This window comes from Aquila chrysaetos, chromosome 6, assembly GCF_900496995.4.
Source record: "Aquila chrysaetos chrysaetos chromosome 6, bAquChr1.4, whole genome shotgun sequence".
Classification (NCBI taxonomy): Eukaryota; Metazoa; Chordata; class Aves; order Accipitriformes; family Accipitridae; genus Aquila; species Aquila chrysaetos.
Genome location: NC_044009.1, coordinates 19,133 through 37,112, shown reverse-complemented (window position 1 = coordinate 37,112; position 17,980 = coordinate 19,133). Strand labels below are relative to the sequence as shown.

The 17,980-nt window shown below is 46.8% G+C and overlaps 1 protein-coding gene across 14 annotated transcripts; it reads left to right on the top strand.

The window, feature by feature from the left end:
• Positions 1 to 215: 215 nt before the first annotated feature.
• SLC45A1 (solute carrier family 45 member 1) lies at positions 216 to 17,826 on the top strand. 14 transcript variants are annotated; one of them, XM_030018443.2, is made up of 12 exons: positions 216 to 281; positions 2,150 to 2,251; positions 2,413 to 2,505; positions 3,860 to 4,272; positions 5,305 to 5,397; positions 5,866 to 6,090; positions 7,154 to 7,893; positions 9,071 to 9,224; positions 10,378 to 10,554; positions 11,267 to 11,472; positions 11,539 to 15,346; positions 16,020 to 17,826. In XM_030018443.2, exons 4-11 carry the CDS (start codon positions 3,873 to 3,875, stop codon positions 11,818 to 11,820), a joined length of 2,277 nt encoding a protein of 758 aa, XP_029874303.1. In that variant the 5' UTR covers positions 216 to 281; positions 2,150 to 2,251; positions 2,413 to 2,505; positions 3,860 to 3,872; the 3' UTR covers positions 11,821 to 15,346; positions 16,020 to 17,826. The 14 variants fall into 14 exon arrangements, with proteins under 14 accessions (XP_029874303.1, XP_029874299.1, XP_029874301.1 ...); XM_030018439.2 differs by having other exon boundaries at positions 2,330 to 2,505; XM_030018441.2 differs by having other exon boundaries at positions 2,327 to 2,505.
• Positions 17,827 to 17,980: the final 154 nt, after the last annotated feature.

The window sequence follows — 17,980 nt, the reverse complement described above, 5'->3', positions numbered from 1 at the left end:
GCCCCGGCCCCGGCCCCGGCCCCGGCCCGGGGGGGGCGGAGCACGCTCGCGCGTTCGCGCCCGCTGCCGGCAGAGCTCCGGGGCGGGAGTGGGGCCGCGCGGGGCGGGGCCCGCGCCAGCACCGCCCCGGAGCCCGCTCGTGCGGCGGGGGGCGGCCGCTTCCGCCGGCGAATCGCGGGTGGCCGTCGCGCGGGACGACGTCCCCGGGGCTGGGGCGGCGTCACCGCGCGCGGCGCAGTGCGGGGCCGGGCCGGGCCGGGCCGGGCCGGGCGCCGCTGGAGGTAAGGCCGGCGGGGGGGGTGGGGGAGTCGGTGCGCGCTGGCGGCTCCGGGCGCGCCTCCCGTTCGGGGCGGACGGTGGGACCGGGCCCGGGGCGGTTGCGCAGCGCAGGCGGCGCGGCTCGTTCTCGGCTGACACGGGCGTTCGGGAGGCCGCGGCCCTAGCGCCGGCTCGGGGTCGGGCTCGGGGTCGGCCTTTCCCTGCGACGCTGATGTCTGTGGTTCGTTCGGAGCCCTCGGTACCCCCCGCAGCGAAACCGGGACCGGGTTCTGGCGAAGAAGGAAAAACTAATTTTCGGCGCAGAGGTGCCCCGGAGGAACGGTGACGGCCGGTCCCTGCCCGCCACGCGCGTTGGCTGCGGGCGCGGGTTTGACTGTGGAGATTGCAGGCGGCAGAGGCGGCATCGCCAGGGCCCTGCGGTTTGAGATGCGCAGTTGTTGGTATAAACGTCGAGTGCCAAAAATCACAAATGACTACTGACAGTGAAAGCTTAACAGCCACGTCGTTGTTTTGCACGCTGAAGGAGAGGTTCTTGGCTTTGAAGCTCTTGAGATCGTAGGGTAGATTCACCTGAGGACAGGCTTAAGTCTTTTGAAGATGTCCTCTGGTGAACGATTTGTAAGTTGAGGAAAGTGGGTGATGAGGAGTATGGGCTCAGCTCACAGTTCTGCGCAGACTTTCTGCTGGACCAGTGACATGCTGTCAATAACAGCCTTTAGTTCCAAGTAGTTGCAGATCACCACCTGAACTTTTGAGCCATGCAGAGGGGTTCTTTCTTTCTGTCGCTAAAATGTTGCTACTTACAGCTCTTTGCAAGGCGGGTTACAGAGCAGGAAGATGAAGGAGGACCTAGGATGAAATTAAACGAATAGATTAATAGAGCAAGATCAAGACCCTGGGTGCAGATGGCAAGGTGTATTAGTGGTGAAGGGGAGTGCTAGCACAGCTGTATTGTCATGTCTCTGTGAAAGGGTCGTTAGAGCATCCGTTGAGAATCTGACTGGGTTTTCATTATATCTTTTTTCTGGTATCTGTCTCCTAATTTTTAAGAAATTGTCATCTTTAGGGCATTACTTTGACCTGAAGGCTGATAAAGGTACTCTTGCAAAGTAAGTACTTTCCTTATGAAGACATGGGTCATAAGAAGTTTTCAGTAATTTGTTAAAACACCGTCAAGGGGAACACCGGTGCGGGCATCTTCACAAAGTCTCCATACGCTTCTCCTTCTGTTGGTCTATCAAGGTGACATTGTGTCTAATGAGCTTTCCCAAGAAAATGCAGTTTGCTCTTGGTGCCTTGTGAGATGGGGGTTGTCAAGGTGTGTAGTTAGTTATTAATTGCTTGTTCTTCTCTCTTAACATGGTATGCATCTTGGTCTGAAGAGGAGCAATCTTGAGGAAACCTGGGGTACAATGTTAGCAATGCCTCAGTAGATGTCTGTTTTTTCCCACCCTTCCTCCTCTCCCTCCGGCCCCAAATACAGTCAAGTTACGCCAACTGCAGTCTTTTGTGAGGTGCTTGGCTTTCAATTTTGCTTTGTGCAATGCCTCTGGATGCTTGCGTGAAGCTGGGGATCGTTCTGTCTAGGGCATCATCCCACCATGCTTAACAACCGTTGCGTCAACGTGATGGTAAACGTGGGTTTGCGGAGTTCTGCTTTTGATAATGGTTGGGGATATGCAGGGAAGAATGGCGCTGCGTAGACTAAAAGCTACAGGAAGAAAGACTGGTGCATGAAATGTGCCAGAGAAAGTAGCAGAACATGGGAGATATGTGGGAGTTCTGTACAGCCAAAGGAGCAGAACAGGTGGGAGTCTTTTCCTCAGGCAACTGTGAACAAAAAAAGTAAGAGATTTCTTTTTCTTACTAGTGTGCACCTGTGGGGGTTTTCCTGAAGAGGTGTGGGGTGATGTGGAGCCATCCTTGTGCAGCAGCAGCCTTTGGTCCGTGGGCAAGAAAGCATAAAGAAAAGGTCAGGCTTCACTTACGAGCTGTTTCCATTTCTGGCAACAAGAGGCAAGAAATCACATGTGGTTCGTTAATTCAGCAGATCTGTCGACATCTATCCTGAGATGCTATTTTGGAACCCATTTGGCTGTTTTACCCACCACAGTATGAGTGCTTTGGCTGCAGGAGTGATTCTGATGAGACCCAAGGAGGCTATTCAGCACTTTAATAGCATTCATCTCTGAGAGAGGAGTAGCAGTGCTGAGAGTGGCTTGTGGGGTATGTATCTTCTTCTCAGGAATTAGTTTGAAACTTCAATTCCTGCACTGAAAAATGATATCAGCTTCTGGTTCCAAGTGTGTTTCTTGTCAGCTGACCTCATCCAAGTGTTCAGCTTGCGTAGTCTGAACTTCAAAAACACTTTCTTTGGGTGCTCCGGTAAAGTCTTACGGAAGTAGAACCAGCAAGAAGCAGAGAATCAGACCCTGTCCTTGCAACAGAGCATCTCTGCTGAGTTTAGGTATATAAATAGGAAGAAAACCAAACTCAGTCATTGTGAAAAAAGTTTTGCATTAAGTCTTGGCCTCAGCGCAGGCAGCAGGAATGGTAGGATCAGTACTGAAAGGTGATTTCACATTGCAGCAGGGGCCTGGATCTGCAGCCAAGCCACAGCTTTGCTTTATTGTAAATTTAGACTGAGGTCTCGATTCATCTTAATTTAGCTCAAGTGAATTGCAGATAAGTGTAAAACCACTGCTGTTATGGGAACTCCTGGGAAGTGTGACATGTCTGACTGCTAATTGTTTTAAGTATTTCAATCTGTTCTGGTTTTAGCTGGGATAGAGTTAATTTTCTTTCTAGTAGCTGATATAGTGTTTTGTCTTGGATTCAGTATGAGAAGAATGTGGATAACACACTGATGTTTTCACTTGGTGCTAAGTAGTGTTTATAGTAAATCAAAGGTTTCTCAGCTTCTCGTGCCCAGCCAGCGAGAAGGCTGGAGGGGCACAAGAAGTTGGGAGGGGACACAGCCAGGACAGCTGACCCAAACTGGCCAAAGGGGTATTCCATACCATGTGACGTCATGCCCAGTATATAAGCTGTGGGGAGTTGGCCTGAGGGGAATCGCTGCTCGGGAACTAACTGGGCATCGGTTGGTGGTGCATCACTTGTTTTGTATATTCCAATTCTTTCATTATTGTTGTTATTATTATTATTATTATTTTCTTCCTTTCTGTTCTATTAAACTGTTCTTATCTCAACGCACAAGTTCTACCTTTTTCCCTCTGATTCTCTCCCCCATCCCACTGGGTGGGGGGAGTGAGTGAGCGGCTGTGTGGTGCTTAGTTGCTGGCTGGGGTTAAACCGTGACACAGTCTTAATCCCCAATGATGGTAGGCAATGCCTAGGTAAGCAAGATAGCATCTCTGGTGTCTCATTTGTGCAAAGATAGAGGAGACGTGCCCATAAGATGTATACGTCTCATGTCAAGAGATGGAGAGAAAAGGTTATAACTAATACAAAGGCTGCACTCAGTATGTGACATGTTGAGAAATGGCTCAGACTTCCGTAAGTGAAATTAAGCAAAGTTTTTCTTACTCAACCATTTTATTCTGAGCTATTTTTCTTTCAGACGCCTACCCGTGATGATTCCACCATCTGCAACAACCCCTGTCAGCGATGCTGCACTCTTGCCAAGTGTGGCTTCTCAGGAAATCTGGAGGTCACAAGTTCCGGGCTATTCTGGATCGGTCACGCGGCACATAAGTCACAGGGCTAACAACTTCAAGAGACACCCAAAAAGGAGAAAACACATCCGCCCTTCGCCGCCGCCACCGCCAAATACTCCATGTCCTATTGATTTGATTGACTTTGGGGATCTCCAGCCTCAGAGGTCTTTCCTAGAACTCCTGTTTAATGGGTGCATTCTCTTTGGGCTTGAGTTCAGCTATGCCATGGAAACAGCCTATGTTACTCCTGTGCTGCTTCAGATGGGGCTTCCAGACCAACTGTATGGAATGGTGTGGTTCATCAGCCCTATATTAGGTAACTGTTCTTTACGCTATTTCTTCCCTCTTGTTTCTTCCACTACACGGGGTTTATATGTTTTTATTTTCTCTACCTTAGCAGTTCATAAATACATTCTGTGTGCTCTCGAGGTTAAGAAGCCCTAGCCATAATTTTAGACAACCGAATGGAGAATAACTCTTGCTATGTTTTGCCTGAAATGGGCCCGGTGTGATCAAAAGGTCTGTTCTTTTAACAGCTTCTCAACCTCTTACATCTTGTGCAAGGGTAAGCTTTGGTTACTCTGTTCCTATATATAAAAACTAGCAAAAGAGGATCAGTGTATCCATTTCCATAAATGAAAAAAAGCATACAGAGACAGTTCCCAAGGGTGTGTGAAAAAAGCAGAGTGGGATTGCCTTCTCCTGTTTAACTTTCTGAAACAAACGAGGTGTTCCAATGATGAAAGACTGTCGACCACTACTGTCGTGGGCATTGGATTACTTGCCTTAGCACGGAGGCAGGGCTGGGGGCATATCCATTACTATGGGAAGAACCATAGGATGGGCTATTACCACTTGGAAACTTTTGTTCTGCCTGTTCTCGTACTCGTGGGATGTGCTTCAGAAGAAGAGAGTAGATAAGCCCCTACTCTCAGGCTGGCCCAGGGTAATACAGGCACCTTTCCAACTTGCATGCTTGCTTCCTGCTATCTTCCAAGCTAATTTTGCAGGGGATCTTCCATCTAAGATGAGGTAAATGAAATAGCTTGTAAGGAACAGAGTCCTTTAGAACATATAACTGTTGTACTTTTACTCTCCACCTGATGTCAAATTCTGCGGTATTAATGATGCTCGCCATGACAGTGAGCAGCGGCACATTACGTTATTCGGTCCCTGACCTGGGAAATGCCAGGCAGTACACTGTGTGCACCTGGGTGACTAGTACCAACTGGGGATATCACTATGCTATCTTGTCCTGCCTTTAGCTGCCATTTAAGCTACCTATTTTAACTCCCTGTGAAACAGGCTTGTAGAAAAATGCTACTTATTGGTGATTCCTTTTTTCTAGGGTTTTTGCTGCAGCCTTTGCTGGGGGCCTGGAGTGACAGATGTACATCAAGGTTCGGGAGGAGAAGACCTTTCATTCTGGTCTTAGCAGTAGGTGTGTCTTTTAGAAACTATGGGCATAACACTTGTAAAGTAGAAACACTGCACATCTCTCTTCTGTGACATCCCCTGTGGCACTAGGCTGAACAAAATGCCTCAGAAGTGTTGGGTATTGTGGGTCTGAAGAAGGTGGTGAGTGGCGCCGAGGCGATGCTTTGGCAGCTGGAGATCCACACGTAAAAGCTTCTCTTGCCAGAGTCTGAAGAGATGGTGTTTTGAGGGTCAAGAATGTTTTTCTTTGGTCAACAACAACTCCAGACATTTGTAAGCTTGAACAGTGGAAAGGGATTATGTATATCCTATAAGCCACGTTCGTTCCCCAGACTGTGGTGGTCTGAACAAGAGCAATAGTGCTTGCCGCAAGGCTGTGCAGTTAGTACAGTGCTTTTAGAGCATGAAGTGATGCAGGTTTTTTTGCTTACAAGCAGTCGATTGATTGATTTTGATTTGGTTTTATTCCCAGGAGCGTTGCTTGGGCTCTCGCTTATGCTGAATGGCAAAGATATAGGGACTGCCTTGTCTGACACTGCGAATAACCACAAATGGGGAATCATTCTTACGGTCTGCGGTGTCGTCCTCATGGACTTCAGTGCAGATTCAGCAGACAATCCCAGTCATGCCTACATGATGGATGTATGCAGTCCAGTGGACCAAGACAGGGGCCTCAACATCCACGCTTTGTTAGCAGGTATGCTTTCTTGGTGCTTCCTGGGTGACGTGAACCCTAAGTAAACAAGCCCTGCTGTGAGAAAGCCAAGTGTAAATCGCTGGTCTTTTCCTGTATAAGCGTAATAAACAAATACCTGGAGAGTAGCACTAACTAACTTTGAAAACAAACTTCTGCTTTCTGCAAAAGGCTTTTGTAACTACCAAAAGTCAAACAAGATGCAGTCCAGAGTTGTTCATCTGAAGGTCCCTCACGTCACTTGTAACACCTATGGAAACAAAATTATCCCTCGAGGGAGGAGGCTTGGCTTCCTGCAGGTGTGGAAAATGCCTTTTTTTAGTCACTCTGCTGGAGGGGAAAGCGCATACTGGGCGCTATGATCCCTCATTGCTGTCATCTTCAATTGCTGTACTGCCCTAGTCTAGTTTTCCTCTCCATCAGGAGACTCTTTCACAGTCTTGAATGCGTTCATAAGAAAGAAAGGACAGTGTTGTAAGGCTTTCACCATGTGAATGGAGTGAGAGAGGTATCCGGTGCCCTCAGAACTTCTGTGTTCATTTGGTAGTAATGCAGTGGCAGTTTTGTACACTGTCAACGTGTTTCTGAGTAATGAGCTTGCTACACTTCCGAAGTGATTCGGTCTGTCTTGGACGCAGTTATATCTGTGTTCCTTTAACTGAGTGAGGAAAATGGATTTTCACTTACTTTCAGGAAGACAGTCTTAGCTGACTGATTGCAGAGCCTTGCCACGAGGCTGGTGGACACTTCTCTTTTACGGACTGAAATAGCTGAAGGTAAAGTGGTTTGTTCTTGGCAGAGAAAGAACTACCATTTTTAATTTTTTGTATCATCACTTTTACAGCACTGACCTTCTCCCTCTTTCTGTACTGTGTTTGTACATCCAGACTGTCCTTGTGGCGCGGATAACTGTTTATTACTGCATTTGAATTGAAGAGGGTTTGAGTAGTAGAACAGAAGTAACACGTCGGATTCTACTCACAAATCATTAGACAAATGGTGCTGTGCTGTTACTGACTTCCAGGATTGGCTAGGGAAGATAATCTCAGCTCTGTTTTTCCACCAGGTCTTGGAGGTGGCTTTGGTTATGTTGTTGGAGGAATACACTGGGATAAAACCAGTTTTGGAAAAGCTGTGGGAGGGCAACTTCGCGTCATCTATGTCTTCACCTCAGTTATACTGACTGTCACTACTGTGCTGACTCTAATTAGCATTCCAGAAAGACCCTTAAGGTCCTTTAGCAGGAAGAAAAAGGTGATGAAGAGTCCAAGTCTTCCTCTCCCTCCTTCTCCACCTTTCTTCTTTGAGGAGGGTGTAAATGAAAACTTTGCTTCTCATAACTCAGCTCACTTATATGCAAGTTTTACGAGTCCAGTTTCCCCCCTCAGCCCACTCACGCCCAAATATGGCAGTTTTGTCAGCAGAGACAATTCCTTGACTGGAATTAATGAGTTTGCATCATCATTTGGGACTTCAAATATTGACAGCGTGCTTATAGACTGTTTTACAGGCGGGCACAACAGCTACTTAGCACTTCCAGCTAGCTTGCCCAGGCAGCCTGTCAGTGTCAGCTTTCCTCGGGTGCCTGATGGCTGTTACCAAGGAGAAAATGGAGTTCTGGAGCAAGGGGAGAGCAGCATAACGCCGGGGCCTGATGGCGAGGTGCTAAGAGTGGGCTCACTGGATGCAACAAAGCCACGGTCATCAGGGATCCTGAAAAGACCTCAGACCTTGGCCATTCCAGATATTGTAACAGGACACTGTCCAGAAAATAGCAGAAGAAGAAATGTAACCTTCAGCCAACAGGTAAGGGCAGAAAATCAATGATATGACCATGTAAACCTGAGCATTCATTTAATCTCTTCATATATTTTTAAATGTGTGGTGCACAAATTCATTATTAAAGAATGCTCATGATAGTTTGCTCATAAAAGTCATTATGGGAACAGCATACCTGCTATGACTTTATTGGTAAAATAGTGGGTAGGATGTGAATTATGACTGGCAGTCTGTCAGCTGTCTTTGTTAAGATGGCAGAAATGGGAGCGTTCCGCTCTCAGCGGGCCATGTGTGAAAGTTAGGTCAGTATTTTTAGCCCTGCTTCACCACCCAGGGACCTACCACATGAGAGCAGAAAAAGACACATTTTTATTGAGCCTGTATCTTCCCTTTCCACAGAAATACCCGCAAGATAGGGCCAGGGATAGGATTCTCCCATGAGCTTCTCCTTATGGCAGTCATTACATCTGGTTCCATCAGGGAGGTGAGGTTTCCCTTACCCAGGGATAAGACTCTGATCTCACCTCCCACTGTTGATGATAACTTGGAATGTCTGAGACCTCTGTATGCTGGCCCATTTTTTTATGATCCGGGATGAGGTAAACTGTCCTGTTGTTTTTTGGTTTGGTTTTTTTGGGGGGTGGTGGTAGTGGTGGTTTTTTTGTTTGTTTGCTTTGTTTCGTTTTGTTTGTTTGTTGCTGTTGCTGTACTTTGACCCAGTTTGTGAGAGGAGACTTCATCAGGGCCAGAATTTTACATGCTGTGCACATAGGGATTGAGCATCAAGGTTAGCAGGCAGTGAGAATGTGTTTCAGTTTAAACCGGCCTCTTCTTCCTCGATGTCTCTAAAACTTCAGGAACCAAATCCACCTGAATGTGGGTACAGCTCCTATTAAATGCAGTGGAATTTATGCCTTCCCTATGCTAGCAGCTGGATGTGGTTGCCAAATACCCTAGAAAAGTGAAGAGTACTGTTTCAAGTATACTGAAAGCTGCAGCACAGAGCTGCCATTTAACACTTGTTCAAAGGCTGAACTTACAGCTTAGCTAAATACACTGTTCTTAATCTCCAAGTTAACATACTGCAGCAGCAGAGTTTAACTTTCAGGTGGTCAGATAGGGGTGTAATACTGCATAGGTTTGCTCAAAGAATGTTTAGGTTTTTCTTATTGTGTTTGTTGACCTGGGAGTTCTTATGGTGCAGGTTGCTAATATCTTGCTGAATGGTGTTAAGTATGAGAGCGAGCTGAATGGATCAGGTGACACCTCTGAGCAACCACTCTCCGTGAAACTTCTTTGTTCGACCATCTGCCACATGCCCAAGGCTCTTCGTAACCTCTGCATCAACCATTTCCTAGGTATTCAGAAAGTGCCATCTTGCTTTCAGCGTAAAGTAAAGTCTACCTCGGGTGCATGTTTTTAAATATTTTATCTATTGCTGCAATAGCTGCTAACTAGAGGGGACATGATTTGTTCCATGTACACTCACCAATTAGGTACTTTCTGGTATTTAGTTTCTTGGAACACTGAGAAAGGAAAAAAAAAAAAAGAAAACCCCAACAAAACAGTAAAGCCTACATTCCTTGAGAGGGAATAACAACGGCCTAAATCATCGCATCTGTTAAATGGCATATTTACAACAGGATGACAAACTCCACTGAACCGAGAACTTGAAACTATCGACCTTCTTTTTTTTTTTTTTTTTTAATGCTCTGAAACTGGCATTACTGAGCAGAAAGATGAGATTAGTTGTATTTCCCTGCTCACACCTGAGACTGGCGTTCACTTTCCTCCCTTTGACAGCATGTGTATAGGGGGTCCAAGAACAGGCGCGGAGCGCAACACTGCAGGAGTGCCCGTAACCACTGCACTGTTACCTTTACTCTTACCAGTGCGTGACTGATGGTTAGGAAGGGCTTGTAAGCAATCCAGTTTACACAAAATTGGTCAGAAGGTAACAGGTAGTTAATACTCATTGGCTGTGAAAGGAATTAAGAGATTGCCTGCATCAGTGTCCCTGACGTTGGTTTGTGAGTAGGAGTTTTTAACTGTGTTGGAGGCGCTCTAGAGACTGCAACCATGACATAAGAAGCACTCCTTCCATTTCTATGTGGGAGGACAACAGCAACCTGAAATGACGATGTCATGAGACACTCTGTGAAACTGAGCGTTGTGTCCTGTCAAAACCTGAAGGCAGCTCAGACTGCTGTAATCTATTTTTCTGTCTTGCTAAGCCAGTATTCTGTGGCCTGCAGTCAGCCTCTAGGATTCCACTTAGGCATTCAAAGGATAACTCTTGGTCTTTAAAATCCTGAATGTCTTTGACAAACATGGTAGCATAATGCACAGGGAACAGCAGTCTCAGATAAATGTGGCTGAACGTTATGTAATACTCATGTTGCACAACCTGTCTTCAGTTGTAATTTGCAATATAGCTAATAGCATCCCCTAAGCTGACAAGGGGAAACAGATACTCTGCAATCCTAATGGGCTACTTCTGGCTTCTTTCAGGATGGCTTTCGTTTGAGGGGATGTTACTCTTCTATACCGACTTCATGGGAGAAGTAGTGTTTCAAGGGAATCCGAAAGCGCCTCACAACTCAGATGAGTATCAGAAGTACAACGCTGGGGTCACCATGGGCTGCTGGGGCATGTGCATCTATGCATTCAGTGCTGCTTTCTATTCAGGTACTTAGTACAGCCATCTTAACCACTGCTGTGAGAAAGATGCACCCATTCTTTAAGCGGTGTTTCTGCAACAAGTAGTCCACCATTTATGTTGCACGTAGCCTACCACATGGCAGGAGTGCTGAAGCAGAGTGTTCTTTTTCACCGTGTTATCTCTGCTAGTTAGCTTGGCCTGCACTGACAGCAGATGAGGTCAGCAGTCCAGTGAAAACACATCTCTGTTAGTATATAGTTCCTTTCACAAGTGGCATTTTCAATGTACGTTGAATCCAGAAATACACGCAGCCACCGTAGGCACAGTTCTGGCGCAGCAGCCCTCAGCGCCTGTGTGCCCCCAGCAGAACTCCCCGATATCATGCACCACGCCAGCACCTTGTTGTGTGTGTCGTGCGTCCGCCCTCCCCCTGCCACCCCCCGCCACAACAATTCCCATTTACCCCTCTGGGACAGGGGCACTGCCGGCCTTCAGCTCTGCCATGTCCTCCACACAGGTAGGGCAGCAAGGCTGCATCGTGGCAGTGGGGTTTGGAAGGGCGGTCCTTGGCATTCATGTGTGAGCCACCAGTTAGTCAAAGGTGTAACGGTTGCCGCTGAGATGTGGCTGCCTAAAAGCTGGGCTGTGGGGCCTGAAGGTGCACCCCTTGGGTCGAATGATGGGCTAGCGTCGGGGAGGGCCGCGGTTCACCCCGAATGCCATGCTGTTGTCTTGCAGCTGCACTGGAGAAGCTGGAGGAGCGGTTCAGCACACGGACACTGTACTTTGTGGCATATTTGGCCTTTGGGCTGGGCACGGGGCTGGCCACGCTCTCCAGAAACGTCTATGTAGTGCTGTCACTCTGCGCTACCTACGGCATCCTCTTCACCACGCTCTGCACGCTGCCCTACTCCCTGCTCTGCGACTACTACCAGAGCTGCGAGGTGAGCCCCAGGCTGGGGAGGGGAGAGGGGCTTCCGCCGCGTCCCCTTACGCTGTGTCCCCTACAGTTTGTAGGCTCGCAGGCGGAGGGCACACGGCGCGGGATGGGCGTTGACATCTCCCTGCTGAGCTGCCAGTACTTCTTGGCACAGATCCTCGTGGCCCTGGCCATGGGGCCGCTGACAGCGGCTGTGGGCAGCGCCAGCGGCGCCATGTACTTTGCCAGCCTGGTATCCTTCCTGGGCTGTCTCTTCTCTTCCCTCTGCGTCACCTACGAGTCGCCGCTCGCCGAGGAGCTGCCGCCCGCCGAGGAGCAGCGCCCGCTCTTGCCCCGCGCGCGGAACGAATAAATGGGAGAAGCCGCCACAGCCTCTTGCTGCCTCATTGCGTTGCCCTCGGCCTCCCCGTCGCGGCGCGGTGGGCTCGTGCGCCCCCAGGACGGCAGCAGTGGGCCTGGCAAATGGCGAGAAGGTCTGTGCTGGCTTCGCCGAGCTTCCCCCTGCCCACAGGAGCCGAGGGGCGAGTTGGCGGCACCTGGCACCACTCATCCTTCCCCTGAGGCGGCAAAGGCCCATCTGTGCCCCTAGGGCCACAGCAACGGGAAGTGGTGGTGTCAGCGTGGGGCCATTCCCTCCAGCCGCCCTGCGGTGCCGTCGGTCGGCAGGGCGAGTTGGCGTTGTCCAGCCTGAGGCAGGGGACCCGGAAGCCTGGTGTCCGGGCAGGGCGACCACTATCTCTCGGGTGGCAGCGAGCTGCGGGGCCGCACACGCTGCTGCAGGCACTGCTGCTGCCAGAGCGCTGGGGCTGCGGCGCTCCGCCGGCTTCGTGGGCAGAAGGTGCTATCTCGCAGCCAGGCGGAGCAGCCCGGTCCTCAGTTGCCGAGGGCAGTGGTGACTCCCGCGAGGCCTCGGGGAGCGGCAGGGCCAACCTGCGGGTACTTGTGGTAGGCCTGGCTCTGGACGGGTGCTTTTCAAAACTTGGGAAAGGCAGAGAGTGACTGGTCTTGCTCAGGTGGCGTAACTACTCTGTCAAGTGCCACAGCCAGGCTCCTGGGTGCGCAGAGCTCCCGCCAGCAGAACTGCTCCAAGAAGCCACTGTGGGGTGAAACCGCAGTGGCCTGGCTTGCAAACCCTGCTCTGTAGGTTCTGGCTGTGGTCCACAGTGGTGGTTGCCAATATGTGCATATTTGCTTCCACATTAGACTTTTAACTAGGACTACAAGGGCTTGTGATGACTTAGCAGGAGGACAGGCAGTTGTCCATAAGCCACCTTTGGGGAGAAGGGTCTTTTTGCATCAACTTCTTTTGGGTAGAAGCTTACTCTCAAAGTTGAGAATGTAAGAAGAATCATTTATGTGAAAGCCTGCAGCACATCATCCTTGTTTTTCATTCAGTTGTACCTTGTGACATTTTAAAATCTGCATGGGATCAGTGATTAAGTACTTGTCAGCTAGAGCTGCATCTTCCATCTCTCACTGAAACTAGTAAAAGGGCTTTGAGTTACATTATCTGTGAGAATTCTTAATTATTCTGATTTTGGAAGGTGGTAAGTGTGTGAGGTCTCATATAAGTTCCATTTAAGCCCAGGAGTCTTTTAAGTCTTGAGAGCAAAGACGAAAACAGAAATAAAACTGTTTCTAGGATCCCTGTCAGCCTGCCTCTGTATTTGGGTAGACAGCCAAGGTTTACCAAGGCTGATGGGGCATTTTGGTGTTTACGTGTGCTGTGCATGGCATCCCTCTGGAGGTTATTTTTGCTCACTTTGTCTTTGGGTGCAGAAGAAGGGTTTTCTCTGGAGTGTCACTCCTTTTAAATGAGTTGTACTTGACTGTTCACCCAAGTTTGTTCTGGTGCTTGATCTGTGATGCCAAGATGAAATAACTTGTGCAATCTTTAGCTGTTGTGTCTTACTATACCCCAGTGCTGAAAGTGTAATGCACAGCTTGTAAGAACCTCTTGTTTTTATCATCCGTCCCCAAGTATTACTTTTTTTTATTTGAGAAGCAAGTTTCATGCTACTCAGTATTTACTTAAATGGAGGAACGCTGAAGTTAAGCACTCAGAGGTAAAGGACTGTCAGATTTATGAGTCTGTTCATCTTCCTTTTCTTTGTTTGGGCTTACATAGTGTCATATCTGTAGGAGTATCTGTGACATGCCGTTTCCTGGATTATGGGACAGCTGTCTCCAAGAATGTTCAGGATGAAGCTGGAACAAAATAGCCTGAGAAACTGTACATTCGGCACTTCCGATTTCTGACAATCTAAAGACTTGACTTTGGAGAATTTTTCTTTTCTTGTTGGTCTGCTGTGTAACCTTAATTTCTCTTCCTTATTGAACTTTTAAACTAAAAAATTATTTTTCTTTTTCTTTTTTTTTTTTTGGTCCCACTAGCTAATGCGGTACTAGTTCTTAAAATGTTTTCTCCTCTTAAGTTTTGTAGCCAGCATTATTGCACTAAATGGATCATGAGCACTTTACTTTCCTAGGTAGCTGGAGTTGCAGATCATTTTGTTGCAAGCGAGGATCTTCAACAGATTCACAGAATTGATGAAATCAATGTATTTGATGGTAATGTTTGTCTCTGCTTCCATATGTAAATAACCTGATGAAATACATTTATATAGTTATAAAACTACTGCTATGCCTGTATGCGTTGCGCAATAGAATATATATCACATTTTCTATTTTACAGGATATGGATGTTGTTTTGCCTATGTATTTATGTAGTGTTTACTTACATAGTACTTTTAAGTCAACATCAATGTATGTTAATTTGGGGCTTTGAGCAATACTGGTGGTGTCTGGAAAAAACCCAGAGCCCACCACCATCATGCAGAGTTGGAAGTCGCACCAAATCCATAGAAACTAACTTAAAGAAGAGGCACTGCTTACTTGCTTATTCTCTTCCTTTGTCATACATTTTGTGTTTTACAGAAATTACTGTATGTGGTCACTGTTGAACTGTGAGCTGCAAAGTGATGTTTACCTTTTGGAATCCAAACCCTTCAAATATTCTAAATCTGCAAGCTGCTGTTTAGGAGTAAGATGCATGAGTTTAGGCAGGAAAGTGATTTTATGCCGTGCTGTAGTTGAGTCTCTTCAGCGGTGCCTAAAGGTTAATTTTGATTAAGTCCTTATCATTAAAGGTTGCTTGATGGCAATTATTTGTGGATGTTCATAAATGTATTTATAACAGATGTACAGAAGTAGGGAAAACGGGGAGAGGGACGGAGAAAGCACCTAATCAATTGTCTCACGTTTGTAATTAAGCTAGCTGTAACCATTTCAGCGTGTGCCTGCAGCTCACTTGACCTCTGCCATGTCTCTCAAAAAAGACAATCTAATGAGTTTGGAATGTTTGCTGTATCTTTGAATGAAGAAAATAAGTCTTCTCAAGAATCAAATAAAATAAAATTGCATGACACTATATATATATATATAAAAAAAGAAAAGCTATATTGGGAGCTGCTTGAAAAGAGTTGTCTAGACAATTTATTTTCTACTGACAAGTAGTTAGTCATCTGGTACTCTACAGGAGATGCACTTTATTTTATTAAAAAAAGAATTTGTCTTCAGGTGAAAGGTGGCTTTCTTACTGTATGTTCTCCCTCCCTCAGACCGGATGACAGCCTTAGCGAGAGACTTTTAGATGCCATTACCATAACACCACCCAATGGAGTGCATTAAGTACAATAAACATCTTGAGAATTCTATGACTACTGGAGCCAAAATGCCAAGGGAGTTCCCCAGCATCTGTTTAATTTATCTAAATTGACATTTTCCATACCTCTGGTTGTTAAGACATAACAATTCGTTTGGCTGCAGCAACTTTCCATTGCTGTTCCTCTGCCCCAGGCTACCGCGTCTGTAGCAGGGTGAGTGGAAAGGAAGGTGCTAGTGTAAGTGGGCCTGCATTTAGGGTGGCAAATTGCAGGCTGCAACACCCAAGACAACAGCAAAAGCTGTAGGGCAGCAGCGCTGGGACAGACTAGTGGTCTTTTACTAGAATCCTTAGATTCCTCGGTATTGCTGTCCATGCTGTCACCTAACGGGTTTGACAGTTCTGGGAAGACAGCGTTCTACACTGTACAAGGAGTTCTTCATGTTAAAAGCCTTGCCAACGTGCACTCGCTCTCTCTTGTATATCCTGTGCAGAAATGGTAAATGCATGGAATAATGGGAATTTTTGGTGTGTGTAGCTTGCTGCCTAAAACCCCCTCCCACAGTGCTAGCCAAGGAGTTTTACTTTAGATCTCAAAGGCAACAGCATAGTCCAATACCCAAATCGCACTAATAGTTAACAGTAAGTAAAGGGGAGACTGCTTCATCAGCTTGCCTGGTGTATGGAACACAGAAGTATTCCAGAAGCAGGAAGAAAGCAAGCAATGAAGTAATGTTAATCAGATGAATTCAAATGCGAAATACGCACGGAGTAGCAGTCTGCAGGCTGAGGAGTAGTCTACAATGGGGATGATGCAGTATTCACCGCATATATAAGCTGTATGTAAGCTTTTTTTGTTTGTTTTGTTTTGTTTTTGCTTTTTCTAGGATCCAGCAATAGCTTTCTCAAACAAAGGATAACAAATTTTGTTGCAATAGCCAACAGAACGGCCAGCAGAGGAAATCACAGCGTCAGAGCAGAAATGAAGATTTGGGTTTGTGTGAGTACGGTGCTAACCAAGCTTACGAGAGCTACTTAAACAATGAGGAATTTAACCATATTGCTATCAAATGCTATGAAGAATTACTATACTAGAGATTCAAGCTTCACTTGTCGCTTTCTTCAAGCCTAGTTTTTGCTGTGCGTCAGCCTAATGATACTCTGCTTCTGGCTTATGCTCACTCCTTGTATGCAGCTGTTTTGTTTAGCTCACACAACTTTCAGGGGAAATAGGGGAAGGTGACAATACAGCTGAATGAGTTTAATAGCTACTTCCTACCAAGAAAAGGAAAATTCTTGCTCCTTTTGCCCTAGCCCTTGCTCTAGAGAAAGTATGTAGTGCAGCATCTACAGCAACACATACACCCTTGAACTTGGATCGCTGTACGTTACGTTACCACGTACAGCCCCCTTAAGCAACAGGTCATCGTGGCTCTGAAGAAAAGTATCAACTAATCTCTTGAAAGGCAGGCTCAGCCGAAAGCCAAAGTTGCATTCAGTGGTCATAGCCTAACTGCTACTGGTTTTCTCTAGCAAACTCCAGAGGCCTCAGCCATACCCTTTTTCCAGCACTGCGCTCTCACCATTTGGAAGACACTGGAATTGCTCTGTAATTTGTTCGCAGCCTTTACCTGCTGACAGCATCACAGCAGCTATTTGAGAATAATGCTTTATAAGCTTAGTATGCTTTTTTTTTTTTTTCTTTTCTTTTTTAAAGCTGGGGCTGTCCTGTACTGGTGCACAGTACTCTGCATCTGTGCAGAAAAATCCACTGTTCCTATGGCAGGCTGGGTTTACTGTGGCCTAGAGGCTGTGCATTGTTGCACAAACTATTCTTCTGATCCACGTGCAGCAATTTAGGAACCCTGAGTTACTTGTTTGGTCCACAAAAAGAAACAGGCCCACCGCTTGCACAGACACGGAATGAGTTAGGTGAGGAGAAACACACAGTTTTCTGTAAGTCTCCGATCAGTTGCATGTTGTTTCTCATTGTAGCAGGTGCCTTAGCAGGGGACTTAAGACAATAGGCTGGGCAAGAGAAAAGCTGAGAGGAGCCACTGCGGAAAGCATGACCTCAGCACTGCCAGACTATCCTCTTATTACTTCCTTCGTCTACTTGGTGTTCTTACTGTGTCTTGCAACAGTAGTGTCTGATGCTAATAGCCACTCACCCTATTGCATTACAGAGCACCCCTGTAGCACTTCCGTATTCAAAAGGACATGAAAGCAACTGCTTTACTGCCTCATGTATGATTATGGGATGCTTTGTTTAGTAACAAAGTAAAGTAGTTTGGGTTTTTTATTAATAGGCAAAAAAGCCAGGCCTCCACAAAACTGTCTCAAAAGAAACCTTACAGACTACCTTCTTGTGTTCGAAGCAGAAAGCTCCAGAAAGGGAGAGCTGTCTGGTACCTCTAGATTACGATTGGAAGAACAGTGCAGATGCAAACCTTTACCTTTGAAGCAAGGAAATCTAGAGTAAGCTAGAGAGGAACTTCCTAGAAACCCTGTACCAGAGTACAGCCACCACTTTATATAAAATGTGACTCTGAACATATCAAATGCATGGAAGAAGGGGGGGGGAGGATTAGAAAAGCAACACCATCTTTCACAGCCTCATCCACTTCAACGAATCGGTTTTTAATCATCTGATCTTTCACCTGTAAGCAGAAATAAAACCTCCCATGCTCAGTATTGTGATTCTGTTAAAAGCAAGCTAGCCCCTTTCTTAAAGTGTTTTGTCTATTCTTCCTCTATCGGGGAGGTTACGCTACAAGCCTTACTGGGATGTAAAAGTGAAAACTTGTCTTTGCCTGACCTTTGTAGAGTTGTGTAAGAGTTGTGCCAA